The 13911-nt window shown below is 37.0% G+C and overlaps 1 protein-coding gene across 1 annotated transcript; it reads right to left on the bottom strand.

The window, feature by feature from the left end:
* Positions 1 to 2454: 2454 nt before the first annotated feature.
* LOC125481554 (glutaminase kidney isoform, mitochondrial-like) lies at positions 2455 to 12965 on the bottom strand (the record flags this gene model as incomplete). Its single annotated transcript, XM_048593265.1, has 4 exons — positions 12831 to 12965; positions 6911 to 7032; positions 2847 to 2976; positions 2455 to 2534 (listed from the first exon to the last, which is right to left on the bottom strand). Coding segments are annotated over exons 1-4 (467 nt in total), but the record flags the coding sequence as incomplete, so codon positions are not given.
* Between the last annotated feature and the right edge of the window lie 946 nt (positions 12966 to 13911).

Consider the following 13911-nt stretch of genomic DNA (forward strand, 5'->3'; position numbering starts at 1 on the left):
GCCGAAATCAACTGCTTCAGTATGGAGTATTAAATGGTCTGAATGTTAGGTTCTCAGGAAAAACAGCAGAATAGTGAATCAGAACATGTTTAATATGGAAATACAACAAATTTACTTCCACAAACGTTAACAATTATGTGTTGCAGCATTCCATTTCTAAGCAATCTATCCTTTGTAAATGAAGGAAGATCAAACAGATGAAATGAATAGTTTAGAGGGAAATAAAGTGAGGTAATGGTCATGTAAAAGGATGAAGAGTACTTTTCATCTGGAACCAAAAGACAGTACAAAGATACACTGTGACACCAAAGAAAAAAAAACAACAAAAGGCTCGCTAAGTGCTATAGCTTTCAGATACTCTGACAGAAGGTGAACACAAGCCTTGGGAGAAAAAAAGTACTTAAATATGTGGTTGAAATAAAGTAGCCATCCTTGCATAGAAACAAAGGCAAGTGTCTGTACCACATGGAAAGCCACCAATGTCAGATAAACTATTTATCCATGGCTGGATTGTAGTATCCATCAACTGCGAATATTACAAGGTTACAAAGTAATCAAACGTGTAGGGTAAGTGTTTATCCTTTTTATTCGTTGTGATAGTTAAATAAAGCAGCATAATACTTTTATTCTACATGTGGGGAAAAAGACATTTGCAACTGAAGTATGATTTATAATTAATTCAATAGGTGCAATCTTATTTAAAATAGGGGCCGTTAGTTTATAAATTCCCAAGACTAAAAAAAAAACTTAACAATTTACTAGATTTAACACAAGTTTAAATAAAAGAATATGGAAGACGTGACTGATGGTTTAAACAAAATCTGAAATGAGTTCCAGCTCTATTTATTAAAAGTACGTGGCAATAAAATTTGGATGCTTTAGTCATTATTTATAGAAAAAAACTTCTGATTCAAGAATTTTCCGCTGGTATGAGAAAATGACTAATGCCACTCCATTATTTAAGAAAGGTGGGAAAGAAACCAGGACACAGCTAACGTTTGTATTGGGGATATTATCAAAATCTGTTATGATGGACAGTGTGACTGAGCACATACACAAATATGAACAGATCAGAGAGAAAGCAGATTATCTGTCAACTAGTTGAATTTTTCAGGAGGCCATCATCACAGTAAACAAAGGCATTTCTGCATGGATGTTATTTATTTAGACTTCTGGAAAGTATTAGAAAAAGTTCCGCATTAGAGATCATCAGCAAAAGTGAAAGCACGCAGAATTAAAGGAAAATTGTAAACTGCTGGGAAGGGGATTGGGGGGTGGGGGGGGAAGCGAGAGCAGAAGATGAATAGTGGGTACATGCTCCAAATTGACATGGCGTAACTAGTGGCACCTCCTGGGTATTTGAACTGTAGTCTCAAATTTTCATCATGTTCATGAATAATAGAAAAAAAATGTTGTATATCTAAGTCTGCTGACAAAGTCTGCTAACTTCTCAAGTGGTGTAGATATAAATTGCAAAAAGAGCATGCTGGGTCCACTAAGTGAGCAAAACTGTGGCAGATAGAATTGTGTATGTCTAAGGTCATTCATTTATGATCCAAGGAAGATAAATAGTATTTTTTAAATAGTTAGCAAGTTCTGCCTGAGTTTCAGACCCAAACTTAAGTACAAAATAATTAAAAAGGACTAATGGAATATGGTCTTCAACGCAAGGAAATTAGAAGACAAATGAATGGATTTTATAAACATAAAAGCTTCGGTTAAACAATATTTGGAGCCATATACTCAGGTCTGTCCATCTCTGGAAGCTACATTGGCATTGGAGACTGTTGCAAAGCAGATTCAGAAAGATCTCCGTATAAAAAAGGTTGAAATTATGAGGACAGGTTACATAGATTAAACTTCAAGTATAGAAGCAGTGATCTAATAGGCAGGTTTCAGATATTTAAAGATATGTGAAACTGTAGATTGAGAGAAAAAAAAAAAACTTTCAAAACAGAGACTAATAGTTCTTTTCGCGGTTAAGGAACAGAGAACCAAAAGTGGATAAATGGAGTTAAGAAACCAATAAGCCATGACCAAACTAAACAGTGGAATGACCTCAAAGGGTTCTTATTCCAATGCCTCTAATAGTAAGCTAACATTTTCTCATATAACAATCAAATCAAATAAAAGGAGAGTCCACTAAAAATAATGTTAGTTTTAATGCAAACGTCTTCAGGAAAGAATTCAGTTATTTGAGACATGACTTATTTGGATAGATGTGAATATTTGTTAGTTGTAACAGTTTACTGCAGAAATGTAAAATTCAGCTTTTTTTAAAAAAAAAAAGCACAACTGAACTGCTCACAAGTAAATCTTGGTTATTATTATCACCAGAGGTGGCACCAAAAGTAAAAATAAATCATATGAACAAGACATATTCAGTAGTCATTAGAGCTTTACAGCAGACTTCCCAGACTGCTAAATTTCGAAAATAAAATTTCTGTTTCTTACCTTTGTCCATCTACTGTGCACAATGACACACCCCACAAATCTGGACTAAATTTAGCCAGCTGTGGAATATAATCAGCAACCTTTTAAGAAAAAGAAAAAGAAATACCTGAGTGAAGTGTATCTGCATAATTGGGGAACAAGCTTCCCCAACGTTTAGTTTAAAAAGTTACAGTACTTTACAACTACAACAACACTGCGCGTACAAAGAAAATGCATTACTTTCATGACCTCCCTACATTCCAAGTTTACAACTATTTTTGCTGCTTTTCTAATGTACAACATTATCAAAAGGAAAATAAAAACCTAGTCCCTGCTGGTAAATACATTCAATTTATATCTAGCAGTTTAGAATTCAATTTCTTACTGTACTAAAAATCAATTTCAAATCATACCTTTCCTCCTGACATTTTTTTGGCACTCTCATGAAGACCATCTATATGGGATGCAAATATTTCAAAATCTGGAATGACAAATTTCCTCCTAAATGCTTGCGTGAGCAGTACAATATTGCTTCCAACACATCTAAAACAAAATAGACACATAAAAGGCCTAAAGTTACTGTAAATTAATACAAGAAGTTAAGATTCCATACACATTTGTCACAGAATGAGTTTATGTCAAACATACAAATTTGTCCTAAATTATAGAAGCTTTATTGACCTATTTAAATTATTGTAATAAGATATCACTAACCAAACATTTTTAAAATTATTCATTGCTAGGATATGAGCATTGCTGGCTAGTTCAGCATTCATTACCCATTCCTAACTACCTTGCAGAACCTCTGCAACTAGTATGATGTAGATACACCAATTTGAATGGAGCTCTTATAAGAACAGAGTTTGAATAAGTTTGGTCAAAGCAGCTGCAGCAGTCAGTGGAGTTTTTAGGTTGTTAATGTTTCATCAATGGTCAAATCCATTACTGTGATACTGCATAGTGAAACATTCTTTTCCTTTTTCATTACCACGAGATCAAACCAAATGGTTTGTGATGCAATGTGACATGGGTTCAATTCCTGTGTTGGTGGAGGTTATCATTTAGATCACATATTCTCAACCTTACCCCTTGCCTGAGGTCTGGTGACCCTCAGTTTAAACCACCATCAGCAGTCGTCTCTCTCTCCTTCTGAGAGTAGCCCTATTATTCAATGGGACTAAGGCAACTTTACATTTACCACTTTCCCACCAGTTCAGCATAAACAATACCCATCACATTTCTTTATATATTGACCAATTATTTTCTTAAATTGATTTTCCATAACCACATGTCATCTGCATAGCAGATGATGTTGACAACTTTCCTTGCTACCTACAGAGCATCTCTTTTCAATTCCTCCAAGAATATATTCATTGTACAAGGAGAAACAAGCCAGGGAGAGAACTCAGCTGTGTCTAACACCTTGTTTGAGCACTTTCCAATCATCACTACCCAATTCCAGTAAATATTCCTAATAAATTTGAGTTCTTTCCCAAGTATTTGTATATACTCTCCAGCATTTATGGACATGTTGCATTGGACTTTATCAAATGCTTAAATACAAATCAATAAAACATGTGCATATGTAAGCAAGCATAACTGGCACCTTCTCCCAAGGATTGTAAAGATACTTCATAGTTCATGCTCCTTTATCTTCCACAAAGGCATAGCCAAGTCCCAATTTTCACCACTTGAGAGTACCTTTGTTGCAGCAAAAATGCTAGAAGAGATTGGGAGCCCCGTGTCATGCCCCAAACACACCATCTCCCACTTTCAGAGGCAGGCTCTAGCTGATCATGGTGGTTCCCAGAGGTGGTTGGCAAATCTGTCTTCAAGATAGATACAGATGAGCTGATGCAGCCCTATGGATTTGATTCTAGGGCAAATTGTGGTTGCGATCCTTTGGGATTGTCACCCATAACAGAAGATTGTGTGTACAAGGTACACAACCCCTTGGAAGCATCCAACATGTCAAAAGTCATTCTTTTGATGACAGTGCTTTTCCCAAGACAGTATAGCTTGCAATATAGAAACTTAAGCAATGAGACTATACTTTATGATTTTTTTTTCTCAAGTGCATGTAGTATATGTGGATATTCAATGAATTTGCCATCATCAGGTTAAGGGAAAGAGTGGAAGTCGACATTAAGTTGTCATAGGTGTATGTGAGGGATGGATTGAGGGCGTTAGGCTGCAGGGGTGGTATTGGGGGGAGAGGGGGAGGAGTTGTTGAGAGCTCTGAAGAAATGCCTTATACTTCTCTTTTGTCTCTGCTCATTTTTTTTCTTCTGCGTAAAATTTCAAGGTCTATACATAGCTCTGACTTGTAGTTCCAAAAGCTATTGCTACAAACAGCTTCAGCCATAAATGGACTCTTGCAGCAGCTGTGCACACAGACACCTGAGTGGAAACATTAGTCCCAGACCTGCCCTAGTGAAAGTTAGGCACCTTTTGAGATTGCGAAAAGATATTCTTGTGTATGACAAGTGCTTAAACCCATTGGAGCTGACAGTTGTCAATTAACTTATTTTTCTGAAATGTTAGCTATTGCAGAGTGCATATTAATATAAAACTGTTATAGCATTTGTGCTGCATGAGTGATTTACAGACTGTAATGTCATAATTGGAACCTGAGAGACAACTCCAACTGTTTATTAAATGGAACTGTTCATTGACATCAGACAGAATACATGAATGTTGTTTTCAAGGGCCTAATTGAAACAATTTCAATGCATTGGATTTGTAAGCAAATAGTGGTCTTTTACAATAGTGACATCATCAATAGACAACTTTAGTTTTTGTCAAAATGCCTTCTGATTAACACTCATGGTGGATAACAGGTGCTTTGGCACGAAGAGGAAAGCACATAAAAAAAAGTTTGCACAAGTGCTAAGAGGATATGGGTAGATGGACATCATTTAGCATAGATGGGCAAAGGAGCTGGGGTGAGAACAGGAGGGAGCTTTTCCATTTTAAGCTTTATTTTTAAAACTCCGATCACATCGCTGAAGCCGTAAGGCAAGCTTTCCACTTAGGACTTCCTGAAGAAGTGGCATCCCCTTACAATCTTCCTAGAACTTCGAGCCTGACTCCCAAATCAGCCTCTAGACTCCCACTGCACTCCAGCGACTGAAAATGGGAAACAGGTGGCAATTTTTAAAACGTGGGGTTTGCAGAGCTGAAATTTCTCCAGCCTGTACAGCCAGGGATAGAAAACCAGGATCCCAAGAACCTGAAACCTGTGATTAAAAATCCTCTAACTCTGAACATCAGGATTCTGATAATGGTATTTACTATGTGTTTTAAGATGGATTACTCAATATAACTTCTGTTCTAGTATGCCTCAATTCTTTGGCAACCTGACAAGACTTAGACACAGATAATGTGTTTTAGATCTTGCTGCCAATCAGAACAAACTTTTCAGTCCCTAGCTTTCCTGTTGCTTCTTATGTGACTTAAGTGAGACTTAAGTCATCAGGTTCTAGCGCTTTCCCATTCCTCTTCATCTTCAATCAAAGATCCAATTCTCTCAAAATTTCTGGACTTCTCTTCATTTTATCAAAAGGTTAACTTTGTAATTTCTATGAAGACTTGTTGAGCACGTTAAATTTCTCTTCTATAGTTCAAGACAGCTTCTGTAATGACAGGGTATTGCAGTCAGTTGTTCAAGATCCAGTCTTCTTGGCTTTTTTTTTATTAGAAATTTTCAACTGGCTATTCACTGCTATTTAATTACTGTCACAGTCACTCCAGGATATGATTTTTGACTGTCTTAACAGCTATTTCAAAAACTCCTTATTGTACTAAAGTTGATCTGCTTCATGTTTGGTCATCTGAATTTTTTTCATGTGATTCTTCAAAATTATGCATTTGTAATAACAATTTGATAATTGTGACAGCATTAATTCATTCATATGTCAACTTGGAGATCATGTGGGCCAATATACCATTCACAAAAACAGCCTACCTTGGCATTAACAGTTACCAATACGATGCTGCTACCTTGAACTGCATTATCTTATAACTTGATCCCACTGTTCATGAAAAAATTCAAGAGCCTCATCTTTCATACTTTGGGTTGGGACATATACTTGTCAAAACCTCAAGTTAAAAAGGTGTACCTACTGTTCTGACAAGGAGAATTTTCTCCAAAACTTAAAGTGCTGTCAAAATTTTCCTCAAGATTCATGGTGACTTGTTTTACATACCTACTAAAGAGTACTTAATGACTCCACAAAAATATTTTCACTCAATTCTTCTTTTCTTCAAAACTAACCCCATGCTTTTCAAAGATTTTCGCGAGATTTGGAAAAAACAATCAAATCCTCTATCCTGCTCACTCATTCCCTCCTTTTTCGTACCCTTTCCCATGGAACAAACAATAAAGTTCATGAAATTAGAGAGCAAATGGATCATCAAAACACAGTACCTATCAGCTTTTCAGATCAGGGAATATAACAGTTTTACAAAGCTTTACTTTTTAAAAAGTTCTTTGTCCAGCATTACACCATCAGACGCTGCCTGCACATTTGTTCTAAGCATATCCATGCATTCTTTCAGTCGAGGATCTGACGTACGCAGTCCTGTGGATTTCAGAACCTATTTGAAAACAAAAAGTAGTATTCAAATACAAGTTCATTCTTATACTCAAGTTCTTTTTTAAATTGAGGCAAGATATGAGAAGTCTAGATGGCACATCACGTTACCAAACTGTCTTGTCACTTGAAATTTGGGTTCAAAACCACAGACTGGCAAGAAGTCTACTTCTCTCTGCCCTACAAGAAATTCATTTGGGTAATTTCAATCCTGTTTCCATTAGACATGAATTTACAATACAAAATAATTAACATTCTATCACATTGGCAACATTACTTAGAAGGTAACTTAGTCTGGGAAAATGTTATAAGGTAAGCAGCAATAAGACATTTAAGGAGATATTTCATGATTGATTATTGCTTTCTTAATGGAACAGATCTTTAAGGAAACGAAAGTGAAAGTGAGAAATTCACCATAATTCTAGAGGACACTTCCGTCTCTCTCATTGGAGAGAAACAACTGGTGGAGTTTTAACTGGAGAGTCACTATGCCTTAGTTGAGGGTGAGGTTGAAAAAGTAGGGCCTTCATAATGACTCTAGCCAGCACTGGAATTACATCTGCATTGGTGAAATCACTCTTACATTGCTAACCAGCTGTCCAGCCAACTGTCTATGGCAAAGTAAGGAATTTAAGAAAGACATCAAATTGGAAAAAACTTAAGGCTGTGGAGATTTGCAGTGGGCTAAACCAACTTAGGATGACCAAAAAAAAAATGAAGAGGAAGAAGAATGAAGGAAAACCAGCAGGGGAGAAAAATGGAATGAAAGCTTCAAAAAAAAAATAAATTACAAAAGGTGTGATCCCTTCGAAGATAAGAAAGGGAAACAAATAAATGACAGAGCATAGATACAAAATGCTTTCTCCATCTTTACAATAAAATACAGAGAGTCTGGAAAATAGAAGAAACTCAAGAGACTTTAAAAAAAAACAGTACAGGGGAATTTAAAATGATCTGAAGAGAAAGGTACTACAGAAACTAATAGGATTAGTCTGACCTGTCCCCTGAGCCTGACTGTTTGTAAAAGACATAGCTACAGAGGTAATGGAAGTGTTGATTGTAATCTTACAGAATTATCTATATTGTAGAAAGCTCCTAGCAGATTGGAACACCGGAAATGTAACATCTCTATTCCAAGTAAGGGGAGAGGCAGAAAGCAGTAAACTATAAGCCTGTTAGTCAAATAGGTACTTGGGAAAATGCTGGAATCCATTAAGGAAACAGTAGGGGGACATTTCAAAAATCATAATACAAATCAGGCCCAGTCAATTTGATTTAATGGAAGGAAAATTAGAAGATAAATTTATTGGAGTTCTTTGAGGATATAGCAAGCAGGTTGGCTTAAAAAGGAAACCAATAGATGCAGTGTATTACAAGTTCCAAAAGGCACTTAACACAGCGCTGCACAAACTTACTACACCAGATAAGATGGATGTGATTTATTAGTTTGCATGGAGACATTCTCTTCTAGCCAGTAAAGAATAATTGGGACCATAAGACCAGAAATTAGGCTAGTCAGCCCACTGAGTCTGCTCCGCCATTCAATCATGGCTGATAAGTTCCTCAACCCCATTCTCCTGCTTTCTCCCTGTAACCCTTGATCCCCTTGATAATCAAGAACCTATCTATCTCAGTCTTGAACGTACTCAATGACCTGGCCTCCACAGCCTTCTGTGGCAGTGAATTCCATAGATTCATCACTCTCTGGCTGAAGAAGTTTCTCCTTATCTCTGTTCTAAAACGTCTTCCCTTTAGTCTAAGGCTGTTCCCTTGGCATCTGGATGTTCTTGCACAAGTCACAAACAGCTAGCATGTTGAGGGGGCAGAGTATAAATTAAGGGAGTTTTGCTACAACTGTGAAAGGGCATTGGTTAGTCAACACCTAATGTACTGTACATGATTTTGGTCTCCTTACTTAAAAGTGGAATATTCTTTCATTGTTCATCCAGCTAATGCAATGGGTAGAACCGAGGAATAAAAATGGTGCAATCACAATTACAAAGTTACACAACAGGCCTCCCAGTAATCAGTAGGAGAGAGAAGAACAGATATGTAGGCAAATCATGGAAAGGTATAAAACAGGGTTGTTGCATTTGGTGATTTTAACTTCCCTAATATTGACTAGGACTCCCTTAGAGTCAGGGGCTCAAGGTGCAGCAGAATTTGTTAGGTGTACCCAGGAGGGTTCCTTGAAACAATGCAGATAATCCAGCTAGGGAAAGGGCCATACCAGCCCTTGTATTGGGGAAGGAGTCTGACTAGATGACACAAGATTCAATGGGGGAGCATTTTGAGAACAGCAATCATAATTCCCTAAGTTTTAAAATAGTCATGGATAAGGATGACACTGGTCCTTGAGTGAAAGTGCTAAACTGAGGCAAGACTAATTACAATAGTATTAAGCAAGAAGTGGTAAAATTAGATTAGGGTAGTTGTTTGAGGGCAAATTAAAGGCCAGTTAATCAAAGTTCAGAACCAGCATGTTCATGTGAGGATCAAAGACAAGGATGGCAAGATTCTGGAACCCTGGATTATAAGAGAGACATTGAAAGGTTAGTCAAAAATAAAAAAAGGAAGCAAAAGCAAGATTTAGGAAACCGAAATCAGACAAGGCACTTGAGGAATAGAAAAGAAGCAGAAAAGAACTTAAACAAGAAGTTACAAGGGCTAAAAGGGGCCATGGTATGTCCTTCACAAATATGATTAAGGAGAATCCCAAAGCATTTTATACAAATTAGGAGCAAGAGGGTAGCTAGGGAAAATGGTAAGCTCACTCAAGGACAAAATGAGGGAATTTACACATGGAGCCAGAAGCGAGTGTGGCTCTTAACAAGTACTTTGCATTGGTATTTATCAAGCAGAAGGGCAAGGATTATGGTAAGATTAGGAAGGGGCATGTTGATATTCCAGGGCATTGTGATATTAAGGTGTGGTGTTGAGTGTCTTAAAATTGTTGTTAAATCCCCAGGGCCTGATGGGATCTATCCCAGGATACTGAGGCAACAAGGGAGGAAATTGCTGGAGTCTTGACAGAGATCTTTGTTTCCTCTTTAGCTACAGCAAGGTCCCAGAAGACTGGAGAATAGCCAAATGTTGTTCTTTTGTTTAAAAAGAGCTGCAGGGATAATCCAGGAAATTACAGATTTGTGAAGCTTCCACTAGTGATAGGGAAATAATTAGAGAAGACTCTAAAGGGACAGGATTTACTCGCATTTGGAAAAGAATAGCTTTTTGTAGGGAAAGGTCTTGTCTCAAAATTTGATTGAGGTTTTTGAGGAAATGACAAGATGACTTAAGAAGATAGGGCAGTGGATGTTGTTTACCTGAATCTTACTAAAGCATTTGACAAAGTCGTTCATGTTGGAATTGTCTAGATGATGAAGTCACATGGAATTCACATGGAGTTGGTAAGTTGGATACAAAATTGTCTTGGTCATAGGTAACTGTGAAGGGTTGTTTTACTGATTGGAGGTCGATGACCAGTGTTATTCAGCAAGGATAGTGCTGGGACCTCCGTTGTTCATAATGATTTGGATGAAAATGTAGGTGGTCTGATTAGTAAGGCTGAAGAAAGGAAGAGGCCGTCTTAGGAGAAAAGGCTTAAAAGGTTAGGTACATACTCATTAAAGTAAAGAACGGAGGATACCTTGCTGAAACACCAAATTCTGACAGCACTTGACAAAGTAGATGCTGAACGCTAACTAGGAGGACTGATTTCAAAATAAAGGGATCTCCCATTAAAGACCAAGACAAGAATTTCTCCTCGAAAGATCACTAGTCTTTGGAATTCACTTTCCCAAAGAACATTCGAGTCAGGTCATTGATTCCCAACTCAGACTTGAATAGATTCAAAGACAATGAGGAATGGGCACAAATATGGAGTTAAAGCCAGAATCAGATTAGCCATGATTTTAAATGGCAGAGCAGTCGATAGGCCGTAATGACTGCTGTTATTTCTTTCTACCAATATGGAAAAGAAGGGGTCCAGGCCAAGGGGAGAAAAAAACACTGCTTGATGACCGATATAAATTTCCAGCAACGGCTCAGAGATCATACATTCACTACTGAGCCAGAAGATGTGCGTTTAGGTTCTAAGTCAGACACTGAGCACCAAGTCTGAATTGAGACTGAACACATGCTGTAAATGTCTCCAAGTCATTCTCAATTCTATATTGAAATCACCAAGTTTCTACACCTTCGTAAAGCAAGTATACTTTTCTACAGAGAAAAGTAGCCAGGTCACATAGCAAGTTAAGTTTCCCTCAACATGTATTCAGGTAGCAAAGCAAAGCACAGCATTAGTCTAAGTGTTGCCAGATTTTTGACAGGCTAAGTGATGACTTGTGGAATACCAAATTCCTGCCCTTGAAAACTATTTGATACATATTGTAGTTATTGCAGTGTAAGTAAAAGGATATATGCGAACACTGATGACACAAGGCAGAAAGCAAAAAAGTTAGAGATGAAATATCAGATAGTTGGAACTGTATAGTTGAAAAACCCAGTTAACGCTGAGTTAAAAAGGGAGAAGCCCAACAGTGCATTCAAAAATTCAGAATTTGATCAGGGTGGGGAGGAGTTTGTAAGGCTTAAACTTAGTTACAGGAATATCCAGGGACAAAACCCCCAAGGATCAAATTAAAACAGAAGAATTTTTATTTTGAGCTAATGTAGGTTAACTGAGACAAGAGAGAGATGGGTGATTGGAATTTGGTGCAAAAGAAAGGAAGGATACAACAAAGCGATGTAAAGTTTACACAATAAAAAGGACAGATGAAAGGCTGACCAGGAAAGCACAACAAATTTGAAATTGACTGAAAGAATAAATCAAGATTTCATTTGTTCTACAGTTTTCTGTCAATTAACCGATCTTCTGCTCATGCTAACATACCACTCCCTACAACATGAGCTCGTCAAGTTTTTAGTTTGGCACCTTGGAAATTCAAATGCACTACATCTAAATGATTACTTGGTATGTAATTGAAACGTTGCTAAAAGGAGACAAGAAATGGAAGCTTTTTGACTTTCCCCTCAGCAGAACTAGGATGCAAGAAAGAGATTTGAACAAAGGGATATCATTTTCTACAACACACAAGAGTGTTGATTTGTTGGGCCATCATTGACTTTCTTGTTATATCTCCACGCCAACGATAATTCTCAGATTAGGTATGTAGATTCTAATTGGTCAGGTTGCTGTCATAGGGACATAGCAGAGATTGGCTGTCTCCACAACCCCTTGTTTGTAAAAAGTAAAACATACATATTGGGTACAAATTCCTGTTTCTTACATAAAACAAGCTCCTGTGTATCTATGTATGCTTAACACTACATCTACTGGTTTCCCTTTGAAAACCAAACAAGCAGGTGAAATAAGGAGCCGAATAAAGGACTAGTGTAAGAATGAAGGTAGTCAGGTTAAAAAGTGGAGGCATGTGATTTAATAAACATACAGAACATTGGATTGGAGGTTCAACTCGAGGTTAAAAAAGACATTAAAAGAAGCTAGGCAATCACCAGGACCTTAGATGGCTGTTCTGCACGACTCACATGGGCTTGGATGACCAATGGGCAACAATGCAACATTTTCAACTTTCACTGAAAAGAGAATATCTTGATTCTCCATTTAGAGTGCGGAAGTAAAAACATTTACTTACTCCCCATTCCCAAGCATTCCTTGGAGGTGAGATTTATTGATTGTTTGATAACTCATTAAAACAAGATTACATTTCTTCACCTATGATTTTACTTCAGTACTTAACCGTCTGATAAACCAAGTATTATTACAAAACCAGTGAAACTTACAGTGATGAATTTATGTATTGGAATCTTCTCCTGCCCTTCAGCAATCGTGTAAAAAAGTAGATCTTCAAGACTGGGCAAGAGACCTGCTTTGAGTCTTTTTCTATAGAGAAAAAAAATTGGGGCACATTGAGGCATTGTAAAAAATTTTAGGTAAATTAAACTTGTAACAATTATGTACTTTTAAAGAACAACCTATCACACTTAGTTCTGACATTCAGTTACAAGTTAGAATATCATAGGACAGAGGCAATGTGCTGACCAACATTTCCAGAACAATGAGCTGTACTTTAACAGAAACTTAAACATTTCAGCCATTAAAATACGATGTGTGAATGGTCCAGAATTTGCAGTCAGCTGCAAAATGATGCTACTTATCAGTGACTATGATAAAAGCTGCGCAGAATGATCGAGCATTTTTAGCATCCGAACAGAGGATCTTGATTATCTGTCTGATGTGATCAAGCCAGTTAAGCAGCTAGCCACATTGAAGAATTTTCACAAACAAATAAAAAGCACTGAAAATCTCACTTTTTAAACTCATATTACAGGGAACAAAATAAGGTAGGAATACACAAATGAGGTAACAGTAGAAACTGCAATATTAAAAAAAAAACTTAATCTCAAAAATCGATGAAAATCTACAGAATGATTAAGGAACAGGCAATGCTCCACAATAAAAAATATTCAGGATCAAAGAAACCGCTCAATAGTAATGACATAGGGTTATTAAAAGCTAATTATGCCCAATTTCAGAAGGTGAGACTTTTTGAACGGTTTATATAGCAAGTCCAATACAATGAAAAAATCAAATCAAATACTAAAGATTTTCACCTGCCAGGTCTTCAACAAAACACATGGAAGGCAGAGAACCACTGACAGGTTATGAATTTCCATTTTTTACAGCACATGTTCAAAGTAACAGTGCTGAATACTAATAGTTTCACGGTCAGTGTAACTGCAAAACTTGGGTCCACATTGCCATTCTCCTGACATGCGCTGAAACAAATATAGAAAGCCTTTACTTTCCATGCTCCAAGTCTTTAGATTTACCAGAAATATGAGCAAACTTTCTGATGAGAAG

Source organism: Rhincodon typus, unplaced genomic scaffold (assembly GCF_021869965.1).
Source record: "Rhincodon typus isolate 14 unplaced genomic scaffold, sRhiTyp1.1 hic_rhity00002591, whole genome shotgun sequence".
NCBI lineage: Eukaryota > Metazoa > Chordata > Chondrichthyes > Orectolobiformes > Rhincodontidae > Rhincodon > Rhincodon typus.